At 38.1% G+C, this 22,975-nt stretch overlaps 1 protein-coding gene and 1 non-coding gene across 2 annotated transcripts in view; both read left to right on the top strand.

Annotated features, from left to right (window-relative positions):
* Positions 1 to 22,756, top strand: part of LOC111862338 (T-complex protein 1 subunit epsilon) — a 28,281-nt gene extending 5,525 nt beyond the window's left edge. Inside the window, exons 3-10 of the mRNA XM_023847639.1 lie at positions 3,207 to 3,405; positions 5,758 to 5,950; positions 8,996 to 9,145; positions 12,846 to 12,965; positions 16,161 to 16,346; positions 18,558 to 18,695; positions 21,005 to 21,185; positions 22,431 to 22,756. Coding sequence (XP_023703407.1) covers positions 3,207 to 3,405; positions 5,758 to 5,950; positions 8,996 to 9,145; positions 12,846 to 12,965; positions 16,161 to 16,346; positions 18,558 to 18,695; positions 21,005 to 21,185; positions 22,431 to 22,561 — 1,298 coding nt within the window. The 3' untranslated portion in view covers positions 22,562 to 22,756. The remainder of the gene's footprint in view (positions 1 to 3,206; positions 3,406 to 5,757; positions 5,951 to 8,995; positions 9,146 to 12,845; positions 12,966 to 16,160; positions 16,347 to 18,557; positions 18,696 to 21,004; positions 21,186 to 22,430) is intronic.
* LOC111862348 lies at positions 12,999 to 13,135 on the top strand. Its single transcript, XR_002842414.1, has one exon. It is a non-coding gene; the product is annotated as a small nucleolar RNA SNORA15 (small nucleolar RNA).
* Positions 22,757 to 22,975: the final 219 nt, after the last annotated feature.

Below are 22,975 nucleotides of genomic sequence, written 5' to 3'. Positions count from 1 at the left end.
ATGTCATGGGTGGCTAACCTTATATTGCGATGTTTCAAAATCGTTACAAACACAATGGTTTGACTGCAATGAATGAACGAATTACCGATCTGGCAACACCATATTCCTCCTGTGTTTATCTAACACATTAGACAGCGAGGATTTTCAGACGTAAACAGCCGTGCATAGCGACATGTCCCATGATAAATAAGCTTCAACAAGAGATAGGCATTGTATGTGACGGTATGTGAGGCCGCCACAAGGACTTACACTGCTAAAACGCACGGTGCAGAAAATGTATTACACTGCAAGAACACGTGGTGCAGAAAATGTATGAATTTTGGGATTTTTTTTTTGGAATGAGTGTAACATTTTTTTACAGATATTAAAATCTGTAAATTAGAATATCTGATTCTATATTCTTTCTACATTAAAGGAGCGTTCATTTCGTTCGTTTATCATAAAAATGTAGAAATCACACCATTTTTAGAAACATGCTTACAATTTCATTGCTCTAGAAGGGCGGGCATTTAAATAAACTCCGTCCAGCTGCCCCTACCAGAAATTAAATGGCCCATCCGATAAAGGTTAAATGTGGTTCTCTGATAACTTATTTGGGACCACAAATTGTGTTAAATTATGAAAAATGTAAAACTGGATAATTGGTTGAAGCATTATGATACACACATGAAAGTTGCATGTTAGATTCCCAAGGATGTCGTTGGATTTTTCAGTTGACCTAATCCTTCCAGCTGCACTACACCCCTGGGGTTGACTCAGCCCCTAGCACAAATGAGTACAAGGAATCTTCCTGGGGGTAAAGGGCAGCCAGCGCATAAGGCTGACGCCTCATTGCCATCCCTGAGTCGATTGTCTAGATAATGTGGGAGCCTTGACGTTTCACGGCGCTGTGGGCCTTCAGGGCCTGTTACAAGGATAGCTTTACCTGACTTTACCTGTAGTCTGTCAGTCAGAAAATGTGCCATGTATGTGGCCATGTTGTCCCTCCCACACCAAAGTATATTGCTAAGTTTCAAGCTCACTTAGAATTTTGGTAAGAATTTAGAACATGTAGCTAGAAGTATCATCCTTTTCAGGCTCCACCATGACACTCAAAACATTTGCTAACAGAGGGATAGAAAGTTCTGGATTAGGACAAGGTAGTCATGTAGTTGATAAATATGTAAAGACTTCACCAAGACATTAAGACAGACTTGCAATGTATGTATATCTGTGCTAGTGGATTTAGTAGATACATCACATAGCCTAATATGCAGCAAACATGGACTCTCATATGTGTGTGGACCACTGTGGACTCAATTACTGGCAATGCGCAACGTCACCATGGAATCAATCACCGACCTAAACTTGAAGATGTGATTTTATGCTGCTGAATCATGGCAGCTGGCAGGCTTTGGCATTAGTGATGTTGCACTTTCAGGTTATGTTACCAAAGAGATAGGTAGTCACCTCATGTCTAAACCAGTGTTTCTCAATCACCGGGCCTTGGCATCAATTATACAGGGCCCTTGTCTTATAGAAAAAACGAATTTACTGGGCTACAGCCCAGCAAAGGTTGAAAACCACTGGTCTAAACAGTGCTGGAACAATACTGAAATGGAAGTCTTATGTTTTAGAACAGAATGTAAGTTACCATCCAATTATATCTGGTTTGTGTAGTATATATGAATTTTAACATAATATTAAGTTTAACCTTTTATGTGAAATTTATTACAAGTATTTTAAATCTTCTCTTTTATATATACGAACGGAACGGGGAACGGCATGCATTAGGATAACACCATCACAGTCGTACATTAGTATCACCATAACTTTCACATTGCTGGGGTTCTGACGAACTTTTGATTTTCGTGGTGACCCGTAATGATGCCATTTGTTCAATTGGCATTGTATTTGTGACTCGTATGATTTGGCCCATGTCTCATCCAGCGTAAGAGAGCCTCTCCTTCGCACTCATAGCGCTCCAAGTGGTTACGAGCAGCGTCATATCATAGCCATTTCTGCATTTCTGTCAAATCATGCGGAACCCATCATGATGCAGTTTTTCTCATGCCCAGGCGTTCCTTCAGAATGTGGAGCACAGTCATGTGCACTAATCATGTCTCTTGGGCCAGCTCGTGAATTGTATGGCATCAGTCACTCTCCAGTAACACAGAAAAAGCATACACTTCTTCTTCACTGACACTAGGACAACCTGGCCGACGCACGTCTGCCACATTTTGGCGCCCCATGTTGAAGGCTTTTACCCACCTTGCCACTGTTCTGTAAGGCAATGGAGATTCCCTGCAAGCCTCTTGAAGACCTTGATGACACTTTCCTGCTGTACGGCCTCTGGCACATTCAGTCTTTATCCAACTCCGTTCCTGTTTTGAAAACATCATGACAACACTACATTAGACCGCCAGCTAACACGAGGCTCTGTTCTTCTTGTCACTGCGCCTGTGCATGATGTGGGAAAGGAGAGTCCATTTGCTCTGAGGTGAGGTTGGTATGNGGCTGAAACTTGGACACTTAGGGCAGTAGATCAAAAAACACCTGGAAAGCTTCGAAATGTGGTGTTGGAGAAGGATGGAGAAGATCAGTTGGACCGATTATGTGAGAAATGAAGAAGTGTTGTTTAGAGTCAGTGAGCAGAGGAATATCCTACACGAAATAAGAAAATGGAAGGCTGATTGGATTGGTCATATCTTACGCAGTAACTGCCTTCTAAAAGAAGTTATTGAACGAAAGATAGAGAGGCAGCTAGAAGTGACAAGAAGACGAGGAAGAAGATGTAAGAAGATGCTGGATGACCTTGGGGACAGAAGAGGATATTCTCATTTGAAGGAGAAAGCTCTAGATCGCATTAAGTGGAGGAACTGTTTTGGAAGAGACTGTGGACCTGTCGTCTGACAGATTACTGATGAATGAATGAATGAATGAATATATATATATATATATGTGTGTGTGTGTGTGTGTGATGTGTAAAGTTTCCCTTTAATGTGGTATACCCTCAGAAGATGGTCTGTTGTTACCGAAACATGTTAGGATTTTAATGACGTGATCAATACAAGGAAGTAAACTACATATACTTAGATGGTACTTTACATCATGTTATTCTATAGACAATGTACACCAGGAAAAGAACTCTGTCAAATGCAATCTGATGTCTTTCATATCTTAAGTACGAAAAGACAAATTTGTTATTAATATTACTATTTGTACAGTATTGGCAGGGGCACTTCTTGAACAAGCAGAAATGTTGCTAGACAAGGGAATCCATCCAATCCGAATTGCTGATGGCTTTGAACTGGCAGCTCAGTGTGCAGTGAAGCACTTGGAGAAAATTGCTGACACCTTTCTTGTTGATTTGTCCAACCTGGAACCACTCATCCAGACAGCTATGACAACGCTTGGTTCCAAGATGTAAGATATTTTTGTTTTCTGATGCTGTTTGTACACTAGTTGACTAACCCTACTTCACATTGTTGAAATGTGTCTCTAGTGATACTGTAAAAAATTAAAGTAGGTCCAGCTATCCTATATTGAACACTGAAATGTTGCCTTTTAATTTCTAAAAGATTAAACCACAAAGTCATTTAAGCAAGTATAATTCATGGAGAGCTCTTTCTTCTGGGCTATACTGCTGTGTAGTCCTGGAAGACAGGACTTTTCTTAACCCCCTCTGTGAGAACTTCAAATCCTACTTGTATAAATCATATTTTGTATAACAGTAATATGGCTAAATGTTCCTGGCTCAGATCCTGTCTGGTACCAAATGTGATCGTTAAAGTTCATCATGATATCTCAGGTCAATCCAGTGAATGCAGGAATAATACATCGCCTCTTATGGTCTAAATTTTTACAAGTTTCTCTAATACCCTGTACTGTGTTTTTTCCTTTTTCTTAATATTTTTTCATTTTTTGAGTTCATTTTTATTGTGTGCAGCTTGTCTTTATCCTTCCATATGATTATAGATAAAAAAGTACAAGTATCCCTGTAACAGGCCATGGAGGTCCATAGGGTTGTGAAATGTTGAGGTTCCCACATTTTCTAGACCAGCGGCTCATAGATGGCAGCAAAGTTGTCAGCCCTATGCACCGGCTGCCCTTTACCCCCAAGTATATTCCAAGAATATTCCTGGTACTCATTTTTGTTATACTGAGTTGACCCCAGGGCCATAGTGCAGCTGGAAGGATTAGGTTAATTGAAGAAAAACATCCAGTGATCCCATCGGAACCTGAATCTGTGACCTTCCAGCTTGTAGCATAGTGCCTCAACCAACTAACTACCGCGTGCCCCATGATCATCATAAATATGGTTGATAATTCTTGCAGACATATTTTCACATTATTTTAAATTATATATACAGTAGAACTTGGTTATAACGTCATCAAAGGGACCTAAAAATAGTGTCGTTATAAACGAATGTCGTAACCGAAATGGGCACTTCCACAGTAGCCTTGTGTTAGTCACGCAAAAATCTACCAAAGACCGAGTTAAAATGTTGCATTTTTAGTGAAATACGTAGTTAAGTACAGACTAACATAATATTAACGTGGAATTAATATGGATTCTCCATATCGTTTGTACTGTAGAATTCACCAAACCAAATTCGCGGCATACATCAGCTTTTTTCCTTCCATTTTCTATTTCACGAATCACTTTAACTTTCTCTTCAATGCTTAAAACTTTCCTTTTCATTGCCATGTTTTCGCTACTGCACTTCTCTGGGTTTAGGCAGGAACACTATAGGGTAAGTAGACAATGTGAGGTCCTGTTAGACGAGATTCTAGGAAAGGAATGCAGTTAACAACCTGCCGCGTCCTCTTGCACTATTCACGCAGTCCCACCCCACACCCTTGTTTTCGCATAAAACCCACGCTCCTCTTGCAGCCCGTGGTCATATTCTTCCAGGACAGTCACGTCAGCAAGTAGAGAAAGTGAGGGTGGGCAGACACATCGAACTTTCCCACGATATCAGAGAAATTCAGGAATGAAAATGACGTTACATACGAGGTTGATGCATTTGTGCATGTCGTACTAAGCAAGGTATAAAAACAGTTGCTCTATGAGGAATTAGTTCGTACCATTGAATATAGACAAGGTGTCGCAGAAACCGATGTTGCTATAACCAAGTTTTGCTGTATTATGTACAGAATTGCTATTCATTTTAATAGTTTCTTAGAGTACAGTATTTTATGAGATGTAGAGCCACAATACCACTTGATAGATCTGCACTCATATCGGAGAGATGCTCACAAAACAGTTCCTAACAGGGTTCTTTCCCTTCTCAGTGGGCGATAAATTTGGTAGCACACAAAGGTAAAGATTTGTCCATACTAGAATCACTCCAATATTGTGTAATATGGGTCAATCTCCTCTATCTCTTTGTGTTTCATGTACCTTAGTGCTGTTATTTTTCATGTTTTTATGTCAGTGAAATGAGTGGTATTGTGTCTTGAGTGTATCAAGCACGTAGCGTTCTATAGGTAATGAAACAGAGACAAGCTGATTTTGGTTCTTTAACGGTTTGTGACAGGTATATATGATATACATAACATTTCAGGGTTTGTCTGTACTCCTGTCTTTAGGTATTTAATAATCATAATTTTGGCCACTTTTATGTATTTATTTATTTATTCCAAGATGGTGACAATTGAGATCGCACCTAGGGTTATTTGAATACTGGACCGTTGTTCCACATGTATCAGTATTTTAAAATAAAATAATAATAAATCATTTGTTTGCACAATTACCGTGAATTTGTTTCACAGAGTGAACAAGTGTCACCGACAGATGGCAGAGATTGCTGTACAGGCTGTTATGGCTGTGGCAGATATGGAGAAGCGAGATGTGAACTTTGAACTCATCAAAGTTGAGGGGAAAGTAGGCGGTCGTTTAGAGGACACCATGCTTGTCAAGGGAGTCGTCATTGACAAGGACTTCTCACATCCGCAGATGCCTAAGGTGACATGCTTTTATATTTCTCCTCCTCTTTCACTTTCATTCTTATATGGGAGTCTGCTTAGCCAACATGGGGGTTGACGTGTGAATTATTTTGGATGTACTGTAGCACATTCACAGATTCAATTAGCTTGTACTGTAATCACTGATCACTACTACTGTAATGGCACTTGCATGATGCGGAATGATGGGCAGCACTGCCTGTGGCAGCTGGAAGAACCATGGTATGGCTGGTTACCCTATGCACATTGCAACTTTGTTCTTGAGTTAACTTCATATAAGTGGTAAATTTTCTTTGAATTGTTCGTTGGTTGAGTGAAGATTATGGATGCTTGGTGTTTGCAGTGTCCAGAAAAAGGAAATTGAAGTACCTGTAAATTCTTCACACACTATATTTCTGTCCACAATGCAACTTAATTGTTATAGTATTAATGCAACAGAATGCTTAAATAAATCATAACTAAATCATAATGGTTACTCTCCTCTAGATGTGACACTGCATAATGCAATAGTTTGTTACTCTTGTTTCAAAGGAAACCGAATCATATTTAAGAAGATATATTTGAGAATGTTAGATGCAGGTTTTCTCACAAAATGTTTTAAGGTTTGCATATTTAGTCCTTCGGTTTTCACAGCGAAGTAAGGTACTCTTTTTCCATCAGAACTCTTGTTGCAGGGTTCTGAGAGTTACTAGATTTTAGTTTGGAAGAAATATGAGTTGTTGATAAATGTGAGAAAATGTATAATTGTGTTTCTGTTCTTGTTTTTTTCTTAACGTTTGAGTCGTCTAGTTTACTTTGCTTTTTTTATGAAAGTAATTTTTGCTTGATGTGTACCTCCTGCTGTGTAATTCTTTATATAGGTTTGTAATGTTTTGGAATAGTTCATTCTGTAAATTTTATTTGTTTTATTTGTGGACAGTTTCACATTTTTTATTTGTGTGTTTCTTGTTAGGTAGAATATTGTCTCAGACTACCTTAGTTTTGTCATTTTTTAGCACATCCATGTGAATTGATGATTTATACCTAGAGTAGGTTATGCTATAGAGAGCAAGCTCTATATTTATGGTGTTCTCAAAATGATAATGACATGATTTGTGGCATGGAGAAAAATACGATGTAGTCATCATTTTTGACTGTTGTTCGTCTGATACTCCATGCAAGATTAACAACTGCTCTGAACCATTGAGGGATCCAGTCAGTGGATCTCACATACTGATGTGAGCAGCACATTTTTAGCTCACTTTTCCTTCCTTTGGGAAAAGTAGGCTCACCATGTTGTGCGTACACACGCACATGTCCAATTTCAACTTTGAACCAGCTGAGTGGTTTTATGGAAAGTAGTATTGGAATTATGCCATTGGAAGCCAAGCCATTGTTGTACATTTTAATTTCTTAGTCAGTAATAAAAGCATGATAAATGCACAAACTTGTGTGGTATGTCTGTTACTAACTGCACAACTAGGGTCCAAAATGATGTAATTAACAGATCTTTTCAAAACTAGTAACTTTTGTGAAGGTGATGTTTTGTAGAATGTAAAACAAAATGTTGGCTGCATGAAATCTAGGTAGCCATCAGTTTGATGGTAATAACTAATAAACCACTGGAATCTTTTTGAATTATTTTGTTTGTCACTGGCCAAGAAAGGTCATAAGTGCATGTCTTTGCTACTTATGTTAAGCAGGATACATGTAGAGTACCTTGTAGATTAATGTCCATTTGTACACTACGTGTGCACGGGTATGTGAAAGGAAGAGGAAGTTATCCATAATAACTGAGTGTCTCATGTTTTGGTCACTTTTTCTTCAGCGAAAATATGGTAATAACTGTATATGTTTATTTATCATATTTCACATGTTTTATGAAGTACATAAAAGTGTACAACTTATTTATTAGGCCGTCACAACACAACAATCAATTGTTGGGTTGTGACGGCCTAATAAATAAGTTGTATGTATTGTAACACAGCAGGATGCATGAAATGAAAATTACATAAAAGGGGATGACTAGATTGAAGATCTTGTCTATCTGTCCAGTTGTATATTTTAACTCTGAAAATATTGAATAGATTTTGATTAAATTTTGTATTGGAGTTTATAGCAGAAGTTGTTGGGAAAATTTTATTTTCTGGTGTACTGGTTCAGTATAAGTCCTTACCATGGAGCTCAGATCAAGCTCATACAGTTTTTCAGAAACTGTTAATCTTATGATGTGTAATGAAATACAATGGAAAAACCTGTATCCCTCAAACAAGCATACAGATTTTTGTTAGCATTTGTTAATACTTTTGTCCTAAGAGTGGACGGAAGTTAAAAATGGAAAAAGAAAGAAATTTGAATATTTTTGTAATATAAAAATCAGAAAGCTGCCATCCCCCCCCCCACTGTACCTGTTTCTGATGCCTTTGGCGTGAAGTGTTTGATCAGACACATGGTATTCTAGTCCTGATTAGTGTGAGTAATATATTTGTATCTGCAATAAATGAACACAAAGACTTTGGGAACTAATCTGTAAATTTACATATTTCCGTTTTGTTTGTTGGAGTTATCATGAAGCACAAGAACTAATGATGTTCCTAATTATCTTTTTGTCTTGTATGTTGCTTAGTGGTACAGAGTTTTAGCACCAATTTGTGCCACAAGAGTTCAGCACAAGTTGGAAAAGACGAAGGAAACAAAGAAATTGGTTTGTATCTGTGATATGTGAACTTTAATAAGAGGAATGCAGATTCATAAAGTGACATTTGGACAATGGTTCTTCTGCTTCTTAGGAGTACACATCTCCAGCCTTGTGAGATTAGAGGCTGTTACACTGGCAGATGTGAGGATTATGCTCTTGGAATGTGAGCTACATGGTTTTACATCACAGAGGCTGTATTCTTCTCTCTGGCCTTTTGATTGTTGGCAGAGGGGGGGGGGGTTCTGTAGCNAGCACAAGGTACAAGAGTATTATCAAAGTAATGTCATTACATAAAGTGGAATATTTTTGGCAAGTCCTGTAAAAATTTCCTGATAATTTTTGTTAACATTTATGGTTTCTCTGTGACAGGTCCTAAAGGATGTGAAACTGGCAATCTTGACATGCCCGTTTGAGCCACCAAAACCGAAAACAAAGCACAAGCTTGATGTGACATCGGTGGAGGACTATAAGGCTCTACGTCACTATGAAGCTGAGAAATTTTCTGAGATGGTTCAGCAGGTAAATTGCAATAAACGTAAAAGTGTTGCATGTGTGGTGATACTGAATAGCCTCTTATTTTTAGCTATCCTGTACATAATACACCATGCAAGATTAATAACTGCTCTGAACCACTTTGAGAACCAGTCTGAGGATTTCACACTGACATGAGCAGCACATTCTTGGCTTGTGACTGCCCGACTGCTCAAGGAAGTAGCATTCTGGAAAATTCCTGCTCCACAAACAACTGCTCAAAAGTTATTATATTGTGACATGTTGAGCTATGGATGACGCCCCTCCCCCCCGCCAGCCGAAGTGAGCCGAGCGGAGCCGAAGTTAGCCGAGTCCCAGCATCCTGGTAGCTATGCAACGCGAGTCAACAGCGGTGACATCACCAAGATGTACCGCGGGTTGCTAGGCAGCGCGGTTAAACAGTGGTTGCGAGAGACGGCGGTAGTAATAGCGGTACACAGCTTTGCTGGCACGATGGCACCAGACGTAATGGTGCCTATTACGTGGCCGTTTTCTGTATTGTCCGATCGAGGCTACATAGGAGCAGCGAAGGCTATTCACAGTTAGTCCTGGAGCTACCTCCGAGTTAGTTCCGAGGAAGCCTACTGGCCAGCGGCGTGTTACGAGTGAAAGTGTGTAATTCAGGGAGACTTGTATAGCTCCCGTGTTATTAGTACGTGAAGTCTACTGACAATAGCGTGATTTGATTATTGCGAATAAGGTTATAAATTGTGAAACCCCAAAAACCCCAACAAAATTCCAAAGGACTTACCCATTGATTTTTCTTCAATCTTGAATCATGGTGATATTGTAAATATAATCACACTATATACAATAATATTTTGTTCAGACTGTATGCGAGTTTGAACTGCGTCACTTCACAGTTTACGATAACTCACTCTGACGCACGTGTGCCACTTCTCGAAGCAGTCGATCACACACAGCTCAACGTCACACTTTTTACAGTAGTAGAGCATGCTTCTGCTTCTTATTCTGAGAACAAATACGTCGTCTTTGTTTTCCTTTGGTTGGCCAGTGTTGTGAATGTTTCACCTCCAGTCGACTGAGTTGGACCGCAGATGAACTTGGCCTCCCCTGAGAAACACCTCTGACTGTGATATTTGCCTCATGCGATTGAAGAATCAAATCCCGCACCAATATTTCGTGGAACTTTTTGTGTGTCATTTTTCCACCACATGACTTGTGTAATAGATATGCATTTAGAATAGTCATATCTAGAAGGTGGAATAACAGTTTCTTTGTCTACTTCCATGTCCTCCTAGCAATGCCATAACTGTTTACCATCCTGTCAGATTTATCAACAAAGCCCATGTGTGCATTGTAATCTTCAGTTACATGGGGTTTGACAGCGTGGCCAGATTCATCTTGGAAGTTACCTTCCAATGGAGGAGGGTGCAAATTCGTCAGAACATACACATCACGCTTGTCTTTCCAACGGACAACACTTAGATGCCCCTTGACTCTTGTAACAATATCCCCTTTTTTCAGTTTCGTTCACTTGGGCCGAATTTCTTGTGGCATTGCATGCCTATCACTGTGAACGATGCCACATGAATTTATTTTCCTGTCTAAAAGATCATCAAATAAAGCAGGAGAATTGAAATAGTTGTCCATATAACTTTTGTGTCCCAAGCCTTCTCTTCAAATTAGCTGGAAAACAATGCCATGTGTCAATGTAATTTCTTCTGTCGCAAGTTGCCTTTGTTTGCCCAAATAAAATGTCATGTCATAAGTATACCCAAAAAAATCGCAAAGCTTGTAAATTTTTATACCAAATCTTTAGCGTTTCTTTGGAATATACTGACGTAAAATCACTCTTCCTTTGAACAACACTATGACTTCATCAACAGCAAGACGTTCTGCTGGATTGTAAAGTTCACAAAATTTGTTGTTGAGATTGTCAAAAATTTTTCTAATTTTCCAGAGCCTATCATACTCTGGGTCATCTCGATTTGGAGGAGCTTCATTATTTTCAAAATGTAGGAATCTCAAAATATGGAAGAAATGGTCTCGTACCATGGTGTTAAGGTAGAATGGAGTGTAGTATTGCTCATCTCTTGACCAATAATCTTTGAGGGGGTCTTGTTGATCGTGGCCCCTTTGAATAATTATTGCCAAAAAGTTATATATCTCTTTAATTGTAACGTCAGGCGGTTGAACAGAAGGGCCTGGAGCATCTTGGCATACAATAAATTGGTGGAAATATCTGTTGGTTTCTTGTAACAAGATTTGGAATATTTGTTGGAAAAACAGGATGAAAATGAAAAAAGGAGAGGACTGTGCATTTATATTGGGAGCAGCTGATCTGTTGATTCCTCTCGGAGGACCAGTGAAGTCTAGTACCTTTGGCGAATCCCTGCGTCTTCTATCGTGAAACCTAATTTCCGTTTCCTCTGCCTCTGCCTCTGATGATGATGATGATGATGATGACGATGACGACGACAACAACAACATATTTGCTCGTGGTTCAATGAACTCATTGATATCTTCTAACTCTTAATCATATTTCTCTTCCATCAATATTTCCTCCGGTTCTTCTGCATTGAGAAGTTTGGAATAACGGGCACGTTTTTGAGGTTCCATCTTGGGGGGGGGGTTCCTGCAAAATCGAATAAATTATGTTGATTGACAAAGACTTGCAAAATAGTGATGCAGAGTAACTGTAATAGTATGGTACAATAGGCTAGAAGTGGCAGCAGTAGAAGGGACTTAGTCCCACCCCACTAGCAATAAAAAATAATAACTGTAATAGTAGTCAAAAAGGTGCCAGTCCGACACTGATACGGAAAGTCACAGTGACGAAGATGCCTCTTACTCACAAAGTAATACTGGTTCAGTGGGTTTATACCTCATCCGAGACACAAAAATAATATAAAAAGAAATATGTGACAGTCCGACACTAACTTTTTAAGCGAAAAAGAAATATTACACAATCCAACACTGACTTCCTAACTGATAATTCGCCACTGAAAACCAATCCTTGAATATGTCACACTTCCTTGAAAGCTCTGGAAGCACTGATCTGCAAGCACTGACGAATATTTCCTCTTCAGTTCTCAGAACAAAGCTGGGCTATATTTGGCTGACCAGGTCATAAGCAGTCATATATAAACATAAATAGTTTCGAAACCAGGATCAAGGTAAACGATTTCTTTGTTCAGAGCTAAGGAATGAACTACTGACATGACCTCACATAGGTTTATTGCGGTTTCAAACCCAAGGTCAAACTGTCAGCACTCCGAAAGAGAGCATGTGTCCTGCCGCATATATATAATATTTGGCCAACTTGGGTTGCTGCTTGATGGCAATTTTAAATATTTATTCACTTTTAGGACTGATGCTAATACCTGAAGATCATTGTAGCTAAATTAGGTATTCCATCAGTTTATAAACATTTCTGCAAGTTTCAGAGGGAAACTTTACTTGAAGAATGTACATATGCCCGTGACACAAACTCTTCAGGTTATGTTTTACAGTTCTAAGTTGGAGCCATATACAATTAAGACTTAATGTAGCAGTAAATGGATGAGATGAATATTAATGTAAAATTTCTCTTTGTTCTTTATACAAGTGGAAGCACTGAAGAGAAGGTACCCATAAGAAATTGAGATGTTTGGCAGTCACATGTTGCTTGCAGCATCTGGTAATTCCTCTCATTGTAGTCACAATTGGTAATATTTGTTTGAAGGTGAAAGATGCTGGTGCAACTCTTGCCATCTGTCAGTGGGGCTTTGATGATGAGGCAAACCACCTGCTGCTGCAACGTCAGCTGCCTGCTGTGCGCTGGGTTGGTGGCCCTGAGATTGAGGTTGGTGTTGGTTCTTATAATTGAACAGACTGAGCATGGCAGAATTCCAAATTCCATTTCCTATTGGTTTGTTTGGTCAGACACCATGCAATAATAAAGTGACACTGATCAGACTTCATACTAAGTACAGCAGTGTTTAGCTGTAGGAAGTACTGTTCATTGTTACAATATTCCTATTAACATTTTGATCTAATTTCTGATTTAAATCATTTGGTACCATGATGGGAACAAACAGTCAGTATTTGTATTTGTATTTACTGTAAGTTCAAGAAATCAGAAGATGTATATAGAACATGTCATAAAATAATAGCATAGAATACATATATAGTTATTATACAGCAAGACAGTACGGTGAATACAACAATAATAAAAGTTATCTATTTAGATAATTCATCCACCGTATAAAACGTATGAGTGTTCAAGAAATGCCATAATGCAATCTTAAACTTTTTAAAATTATTAGATGTGTTCTTGATATCTATGGGCAATTTATTAAATTTTTTATACCCGCATAATAAACTCCTTTTTGATAAATAGTTAAATTAGCTTGAGGTAAATATAAATCTTGTCTTTGTCTAGTATCAGTAGTATGAGAATCAATGTTTGATGGAAAAAGAACTTTATTTTGCAATACAAATACTAACAACAAAAAATATATATTGTGATGTAAATGATAAAACATTTAACTCTTTAAATATGTTTCTACACGAAACTCTGTTGCCATATCCCAACATCGCTCTGATAGCCTTTTTTTTTTAGAAGAAAAATAGTAGAACTACGAGATGAGTTTCCCCAAAAGATGATACAGTAGCTCATTAAGAAGTAAAAAAAGGAATAATAGATTACCTTTAGAGCTGAAATAGACATAAAGTTTTTCATATTTCTAATTATGTAACAAGCCTTTATTTTTTTACAAGTAAATCAATATGATTCTTCCATATTAACCCTACCTTGACGAAACATACACGTCAAACCACGCTGAACGGTTAAGGCACTGTCAGTTGTAACTCCCAAGAATTTAGTATTGAGGGTACTGTTGATAAACTTCTTATTATGATTTAATGTAAAAGTATCTGACATTACTGTCTTTGTTTTGAATTGAATACAATGTGTCTTGTTAAAGTTTAAAGACAATTTTTTATATATTATAACCATCCATTTGAGATTTAAATTGTTATGAGAATATTCCTGTTAAGATCATTTATATTAGAATGTGAAAATGAGATGCTAGTATCATCAGAAATTATAGCTGTAGAAAATGTATTTAATATTTTAGGCAACAACAACAAACAACAAAGGTCCTAATACAGACCCTTCAAGCACTCCCTGTGTAACATTAAGCCAATCTGAGGATACTGTATTCACACCACTTTTATGTATTACNCTTTCACTAAAATAATCTTAAAAGATGGTTTTATAATCTTACCTTATAATATGAGCGCCCGGTATCTCGGCGATGGAAGCAGANTTAAATAAGATTCATAAAGTGCATGATCTTTCCCAGTAATACCATAGTAAGTCTTGATTTGAGGTTTATTTTCATGTAAGTATGGTTAAGTCTTTTTTGTTATTCTGTATTTCAGCATCCCATTGCAATTGTTCAACTTAACGTCCATTATTTATCGTCCGTCAATAATATGCACCAAAATAACGTGGGTATAATAGAAACTTTAAAGGATTTTATCTGGTTTTACCTTGAAAAGAGGACTACAGCATGTGATTTTAACACAAACTAAGACAGTGTAGCAGTTTTAACACAATTTATTAAAATAATTGTAACATATCAAGACACCTGAAGATGGTCATTTGGGGCTGAAACATGTAGTGTCAAGGTGTATAATGTTAAACTAAAAATTGAGTGGTGAGTGGAAGAGTGTTGCAATATTGACAGACGTTAAATAATGGACATTAACTTTTTTGTTATAATTAATGAGGAAAGAATAAAATATGTTTGCTAAGCAGAAGATGAAAAAATGTAAGAAAATGTTTCATAATTTCACCTTCTTAAGCCATTGCATGTCAAAAAATCGAGCATTGTACATAAAATGGTGTATTTATTGTTGGAACTGTTTCCCTCTAAAAGCATAAGTTATTTGGAATAATGGTGAACATTCCATAATTTGGTATTCCCATCCACAGAATATTGTGTGGAATTCACGAAGCAGACAGAAGAAACTGTAATTTCCTGCAGTGTTCACACATGAAAAATCTTTTCTTAACTAAGGTAATAAGCTGAATCAGAGTATAGTCGGCAGGGGAGCTGCAGCTAAGCACAATTCATAGTATGTTTAAACTGCATTACAGATGAAATGTTGGGCTTATGGCGCAGTTGAATTTCTGTCAGCCCGCACAGCCCCCAGGATCAATCTCATCCTTAGAGGAATTAAGCTGTGTGTATACACCTGAACTCAATATTAGAACAATTAGAATTTATATTTGTAATTAGACGAATACCAGAACTAATAAGTAGTACTTAGCTAGCTAAATATGCAGGGAAAGACCAAGACAGAGTCATGTAAACCACCTTTTAGTGAAATATATGGACTTAGAGCTAAGTCTGATTGACCTGGAGCAAATCAGTACCAATCCCACTTGGCAGGTTTTCCCTGTAAGAAACTGTGTGTGTGTGTGTGTGGGGGGTAGCAGCAAGTCTTACTCAGAATTCTAAAGAAACTGAATTTCTGACACTTCCTGAATCTATATTTGCTGCCTAGTGAACATTATTTAACAATTTCTTCCCAAATGTTAAGATTGTATGTACATGTAATTGATCCTTTCATAGTGTTCTTGTTGTGATCCTTGAACACGATGTTTTTATTATGTGGGATACGAGAAGGAATATTTTAATTTGCTGCTGATCTAGTTTCTCAGGCCCAGATTCATGCTTAAATCAAACGTTAACTTTATTAGCTATGTTCATTCTTTTTCCTGTATATTCCTTTTCTCTTTCTGTTGTAATACTATAGTTTTAGTGTTGGCCATATTTATCTGGTGATATATATTGTTCATAAGTTGGTACCACACCCACTGCTACTTTCTTTCTGTGTGTACCTTTGGTATCTTGTAATGTTCATTCAGTCTCCAGTAAACGTTAGATTTGGACGAAGGCGTTTCATTTCTTATCCGTTTTTACCTCGATGATCCAATGTGATTTCACAAAGAAAAAAACACTTTCATGTTTTAATTCTGTTGCAGTTGATTGCCATTGCCACAGGAGGCAGGATAGTTCCCCGATTTGAGGAACTGTCCGCAGACAAGCTTGGGTATGCTGGTCTTGTACGAGAACTTCAGTTTGGAACCACCAAGGATCGTATGCTTGTGATTGAAGAGTGCAAGAATTCACGGGCTGTCACAATTTTTATTCGAGGAGGAAATAAGATGGTAAATAGAAGACTGCTGTGTTGCTGAGAAATGATGCTAATGTTAATCTTCCAAACTTTTCTGTGCATGTCTCACTGGTTTCCTGTCTCTATTTCAAAGATGCATAGGTCTTGTTCTTTTGACTCTGTCTTACACTTACACTGATGGAAGGTTCCATCAGAGTATGAAGTGCAGAAGCAACGTTACTTCTGTTACTGCCACACAGAATAGAACCTGTTAGCATCCATTTGATTTTCAGTTACATTGAACCCAAATGAGTAAGTAGCCTTAGCATTAAATTATCTGTACTTAAGATTTTCCACAGTTAGTACTAAAAACCACTGCAACTCACTGTATGAGGGAAAAACTTAAATTGAGAAACATTAGATGAAGACTCCACTTTATTGACTTACAAAATTCCCCAAATCAGTTGTGTCAGTCATGTATAAATGTAACAAAAACAAACTCCGTGGCTTGAGTCCACAAGCGAACTATACCGACCGAGCGACTGCCGCTTGTCAGCGAAGTTAGTGCCAACTTTATCGGATAGAAGGTGTTGCGTGGTCAGCGCAACAAATCCCCATGGCCGTTAATTTCGGTTTTCTAGTCTAGAGCCGTGATTTCCTTGAAATAGCTCCCCAATTATCCTCACGAGGCTGGGTGGTCCCAGTTTCAGACCCACAACTTCTCAGAAAATCTGGTAGCACTGGGAATCAAACACAGGACCTCTGGATCTGTAGCCAGGAACTCTGACCACTAGACCACAGAGGTGGTCATACAATTGTAAGCAGGACGCATTTCTGTTATTTATTATTGCTTCTGTCAAACCTCTCAGCAAAAGGGCAGTAACTCTCAACTCTGTAATTATAAGGAATAGAATAAAATATTCAGATTTTTATCTTTTAATGCATGTAAAACATGGAATATCAAGAACGTGTCATGCAAAGGACACCCAAAAGTAGCAGCACCATGGATATTCTAAATATGTCACTGATGCTGATTATTTTTTTTTTTTTTTTGTATATTTGTTTTTGGCTTGTGCGTCGATTAACTTAGACTGTGTAGTATTGGATGGTACAGTTATTAGTGAATAATGAAGTGGAAAGAATATGGAAGGAAATATCTATAGCATAAGTTGAAGTGCTCTTCCAGTATTTTGCTAGAGGGACAGAGGAAGGCCTTGGAAAATGTCAACTTCGGGCTGAAATTTGAAAGCAGGACCTCCCAGATATGTAGCAGGAGATTAACGATGCTGTTTGTGGATGCTGGTAAATATAAGGATTAAACCACCTTTATGAAGAAATGTGTCCTTTGCATCATAAGAACACAATTGTGTTGCTATTAAAAGATGAACACCAGCTAATTTTATTACTCTGTTAAATATATTTTTGATTTTCACCGAGAATGCTAACCTTTCTCCATACTTGAAATGAAGAGAATAGTTTTTTCAAATACTCTGCAAATTGATGACCATCTCTGTGGTCTAGTGGTCAGAGTTCCTGCCTACAGATCCAGAGGTCCAGGTTCAATTCCCAGCACTACCAGATTTTCTGAGAAGTAGTGGGTCTGGAACGGGGTCCACTCAACCTTGTGAGGATAATTGATGAGCTGTTTCAAGGAAATAGCGGCTCCAGTCTAGAAACCCGAAATTAATGGCCGTGGGGATTTGTTGCACTGACCATGCGACACCCTCTATTCTGCTAAAGTTGGCACTAACTTCGCCAACAAGTGGTGGTCACTCAGTCGGTGTAGCTTACTTGCGGAATGAAACCACGGAATTTGTTTGATTTTTGCAAACTGATGTGGTAGTAGCAGCAGTCAGTGTCTGTCTGTAGGAAGTACCTAGGTCCAGTGTCTGCTGTATTACCAGCTGTTCTGGTGGATTATTTTATAGCACTGCGCAGTCACTATAGTGACTGGCTATGGGCTGGATGACTGAGGGATAGGTGTTCAAGTCCCAGTAGGGGAAATCTCCTCTGTATCATCTAAACTCGTTCTGGGGCCCACCCAGCCTCCCACACAATGAGCACTTGGGGTAAAGGAGCTGGTGCATGAAGCTGACTTTTCACCTACAAGAAATACTAAAATACACATATGTAGGTGAACTCCAGTATTTGGTAGCACAGTTTTAAAATGTATGGCTCCTATTTCAGTTTATTAAATTAGCGGCTAATTTCACCACAGTGGGATTATATTTAGTATGGTGACATTTCAATTTTTGACACACAACAGATAATTGAAGAAGCAAAGCGCAGTATCCATGATGCCCTTTGCGTGGTACGCAACCTGGTGCAGGATAACAGAGTGGTGTATGGTGGTGGAGCAGCAGAAATTGCATGTGCAGTTGCAACTTCACAAGAGGCCGACAAGGTAAGCTACAAAGCATAATACATCTGATGAAAATATCAAGGTCATTGTATGGATTTGATACTCTTCTTGGCATTTCTGGTCTATAAGGAGAAATACCATGGGAAAAGCTCTTTCATGGGCCATGTATCATTTTACTGCTCTCCAACACAACTTCAAAACAATGCAGAATCTTAACGAGCTAAAAAAGTGGGACCACTGCTTGCCAAGTAATACCCCAACTTTCTGTTTTAGCAGAAGAGGCATAAGGACAAAAATCATATTGGTTCAGGATTTTAAATATAAGACATTAATAAGATCTTTAATATAAATAATTGTGAATAAATTTGATTTGTTTCGGTCTGGTTTGTCACACTAATAATATCATGAAAAAGTTAAATAGTTCCATCCAGTGTGACTGGTTAAGAGTTTTTTTCCTTATTTCAATTATTCATGCCCTTACATGTTTCGGTCTTCAGAGACCATCTTCAGAAGAACACCTTTATATCAATACAATTAGAAGCCACTATTACAGTACATGTTCTAAAAGTTAAAATATATTCTGTAATAGTGGCTTCTAATTGTATTGATATAAAGGTGTTCTTCTGAAGATGGTCTCTGAAGACCGAAACATGTAAGGGCATGAATAATTGAAATAAGGAAAAAAACTCTTAACCAGTCACACTGGATGGAACTATTTAACTTTTTCATAAAATTGTAAATACCTTTTTACATAATAGCTTCTATCTGTGTATTATGAGCTTTGTAATAGTAGTTCCTAAACATGTTGATCCCATACCTTCTGAAGATGTTCACAGCTGACTGAAACATGTAAAGACAGTAAATATCTACAAATTGAATCACATTGGATGGTTTTATCAGTTATTCTATAACTCAGTTTACAACCTTTGTTTACAATAAACCCAGAGCATACCTTTATCATAATTTTTTGCAGTGGTTCCCCGAGACATGAAAATTATTTCAGGGGTTTCTCCAAGGTATGAAGGTTGAGAAATGTTGTTTTAAAGTATACTGTGCTAATTATGCTAAGGAAATAAATGCTAAAAGAAAGATCTTGTACACAGAAAAGTACAGTTATGTAATAATGTAAAATTAATTTAAAAATAAGGAAAGACATGAAATAAAAACTCATGCTCCCCAATGAAGAATCAAAGCAACTATGATGCAGTGAGCGGTGTGGGTTTTATGTGTGCTGCATTTTGTACCTTGGTCACCAAAGACTGTGGTTTTGAGTAACAGTTTCTGTCAGAGAAAAATGTGAGTATTGAATTTCATTTGTACAGTTACCCTAAAGTGAGGTACAAGTTCTGGAAGTTTGAAACTTCTTATGTAAAATATAGGTCATATGCTAAATCAGAATTCACTACATGTGGAAAATAGTGCATTTTTTATATATGGGGTTTGGCTGGAACCAGAAAATGTATGAAGTCTGGGAACACTAAATTGGGAGTTCACTGTGTACTGGTGTGATGCAGTGTGAAAGAAAGTGATGCGAGTAGCCTCAATCATCTGAAGTCAGTGCTGGTTCAATCCAAGCTGAGCGGCCTTCAGAAGCTTCCCAGCCTTATAAAATATTTTCCATTCAGTATGTATGAATTGAAATACAGCTCGGGTTCCAGATTCTGGATAAACTGCAGTTATATACATTATTGTGGCTTCTGGCTCAAGTCTTCTCTTTCATTTTACAGCCATTGTCATCTCTGAAACTGCATAATATGGATAATGTAAGCCTTGTGTATCGTGTCTCGTGATGCGTGTTCCCTTTTTGGCTGTGGGTGTTGTAATAAACACCCGCAGCCAAAAAGGGAACACGCATCACGAGACATGATACACATGGCATATAAGAGGAACGACTCCCATAGTGGAGGAACCATGCGCAGGTTTTGAATTGGGACAGATAAGATGAATATCTTAACAAGATTTTGGTATACAAAAAATTTATTATAACTGACAAATATTTTAAAATACTTTTTAAATAATTTTACATTGACATAATGGCATGCAATGCAATAGATTAGTGTAAATGGAGCACCTGATGATGGCACTGTGGTGCCGAAACATGTTGTGAAGTGACAGGTAAAAGTGGATGCACTGCAAGACGGACACTGTATATATATATATATATATATCATGGACGAAAATCAGTGCAACAGGACGCTAAAATACAACATAATGTAAGCCTTACAAAATCTCAGAAAGTAAGTCTTGCTATTCATTGCACTTCCATTATGATTCAGATTCTTCATTTCCAGGGACATACTGAATTTAGACAAGATTTAAAATGACATATTTAGCTAGCAGTTGTTTTTTAGATCTCATCGCTGGAACAGTACGCTTTCCGTGCCTTCTCTGAGGCCCTAGAGAGTGTACCACTAGCCCTGGCAGAGAACTCTGGTCTGTCACCAATCCACACATTGACAGAAGTGAAGGCTCGCCAGGTGAAGGAAAACAACCCTGCTCTTGGGATTGACTGCATGCTGAAGGGTACCAGTGGTATGTATGAGTTCACTATAACATGTACTGTACATGTTGCTCCTCAAAATACAGTCAATCCCATCATTTCTGATTCTCTTGGTGTCATACTCTGCAGATGGGCAGGTTACATAGGTATGTAAGAAGAATATGTTAGCTCTTTCATGGACCACTGGACACAAGTAGACAATAAGCTAAAGAAGCTACTAGCTTACCAGAGGAAGAGATGATTTAACAGAATAACAATGTATTTAACAATAAAAATGGAATAACAAGTATGTGTTTAGATTGGTTCACTAGTCATAATACCATTATCCAAAAGTAACTAGCTGCCAAGTATAGCTACCACTTCATAATTAGTAGCAATAAAGATAACGGTACATAGGGAGCACGCAATAGTGTAGTTGGTTTAGGCACTATGCTACAAGCTTGAAGACGGCTGGCTCGATTCCTGATGAGGTTATTGGATTTTTCAATTGACCTAATCCTTCCAGCTGCACTATGGCCCTGGGGTGAACTCATCCTCTAACAGAAATTAGTTCCAGGAATCTTCCTGGGGGTAAAGCGCGGCTGGCATGTGAGGCTGACAGCCTTTCCGCCATCTGAATCGATTGTGTAGAAAATGTGAGAGCCTTGATGTCTCACAAGTCTGTATACACTCTGTCTTCCTCAAAGTCCCAGGTCAAAGAGAGTGAGGCTCTGTTCTTGATCAACAATATACCTATCAAAGGAACGGCAAGGAAGAAAGGGATTGGTAAAATGGCATTGTGGGACATGCACATGTGGGATTCTAGGAAGGGGCAAACACCTCAGTGTACATACGTGAGAAGGAAGGTAAAACTTAAGTCGCTGAGCTGGTGAGGCTGGTGGAACTGATGAAAAGATTCACTAGCTCATTCTTTCTGAGAATGCCCACCACCACTAATTATTTTTTTTAATTCGCTTAGTGGGGGTGGAGTCCAGCTGGGTTCCCTCCGCATGGCAGCCACTGATTGACATATTGTACCTGCCCCCGGTGATTATGATGATGGAGAATTTGGTGGATTGAAGATTGGCAGGGGAAACCAAAGTACTCGGAGAAAACCCACCCCAGTGCCACTTTGTCCACCATACCCCTTTGTCCCTGTTGAAAGTATATTCCAACAGTAACATATTTTAGATTTTAGCTTTTGTATATGGCACTGTTCATTTTCTTCTAAGAAGTTTTCTGCCATCAGTTAACTTTAAAATTACTGTACAAATATTGTACTGCAATTTATTTTTCAGACATGAAAGAGCAGCATGTTATTGAGACTCTGCACAGCAAGAAGCAGCAGATTGTTTTGGCAACTCAGCTTGTGAAAATGATTCTCAAGATTGATGATATCCGGTCACCAAATGATGGCATGAGCATGTAATTTGCAGAGGTGCAAATCACCTAATCAAATCTTCTGATCAAAGACTATTTCTAATATACTAGTTGCTTCTTCTCTTCTAAGCATTAAAGTAATTAAATACTGACTCCATTGTTTTGTTTTACATGTAATTTTTATATGTACATTTAATGTAACAATAAAGAACCGAATCTCTGCTTCAGTAAAATTAAATTTTGAGGTGGCAGTTCACATTTGTTATAGTATAGTTAAAGTTCATCTTCATTTGTTTCGTGTTTGTTAGTTAAACTTTGGCACTGACAGATGTAAAACTAAAGAACATAGCAGTACAAGAGCATGCCATTTACTATGTCTCTCTTTTATGTATTGGCAGTGATAAATGTAAAGACAGAATACATAGCAGGACAAGAGCAAAGCCTATGACAGCTTCAGGGGTAC

This window comes from Cryptotermes secundus, unplaced genomic scaffold (genome assembly GCF_002891405.2).
Source record: "Cryptotermes secundus unplaced genomic scaffold, Csec_1.0 scaffold408, whole genome shotgun sequence".
NCBI classification, from domain to species: Eukaryota; Metazoa; Arthropoda; class Insecta; order Blattodea; family Kalotermitidae; genus Cryptotermes; species Cryptotermes secundus.
Note: the sequence above shows the minus strand (reverse complement) of the source record. Positions and strands in the feature narration are given on the sequence as shown.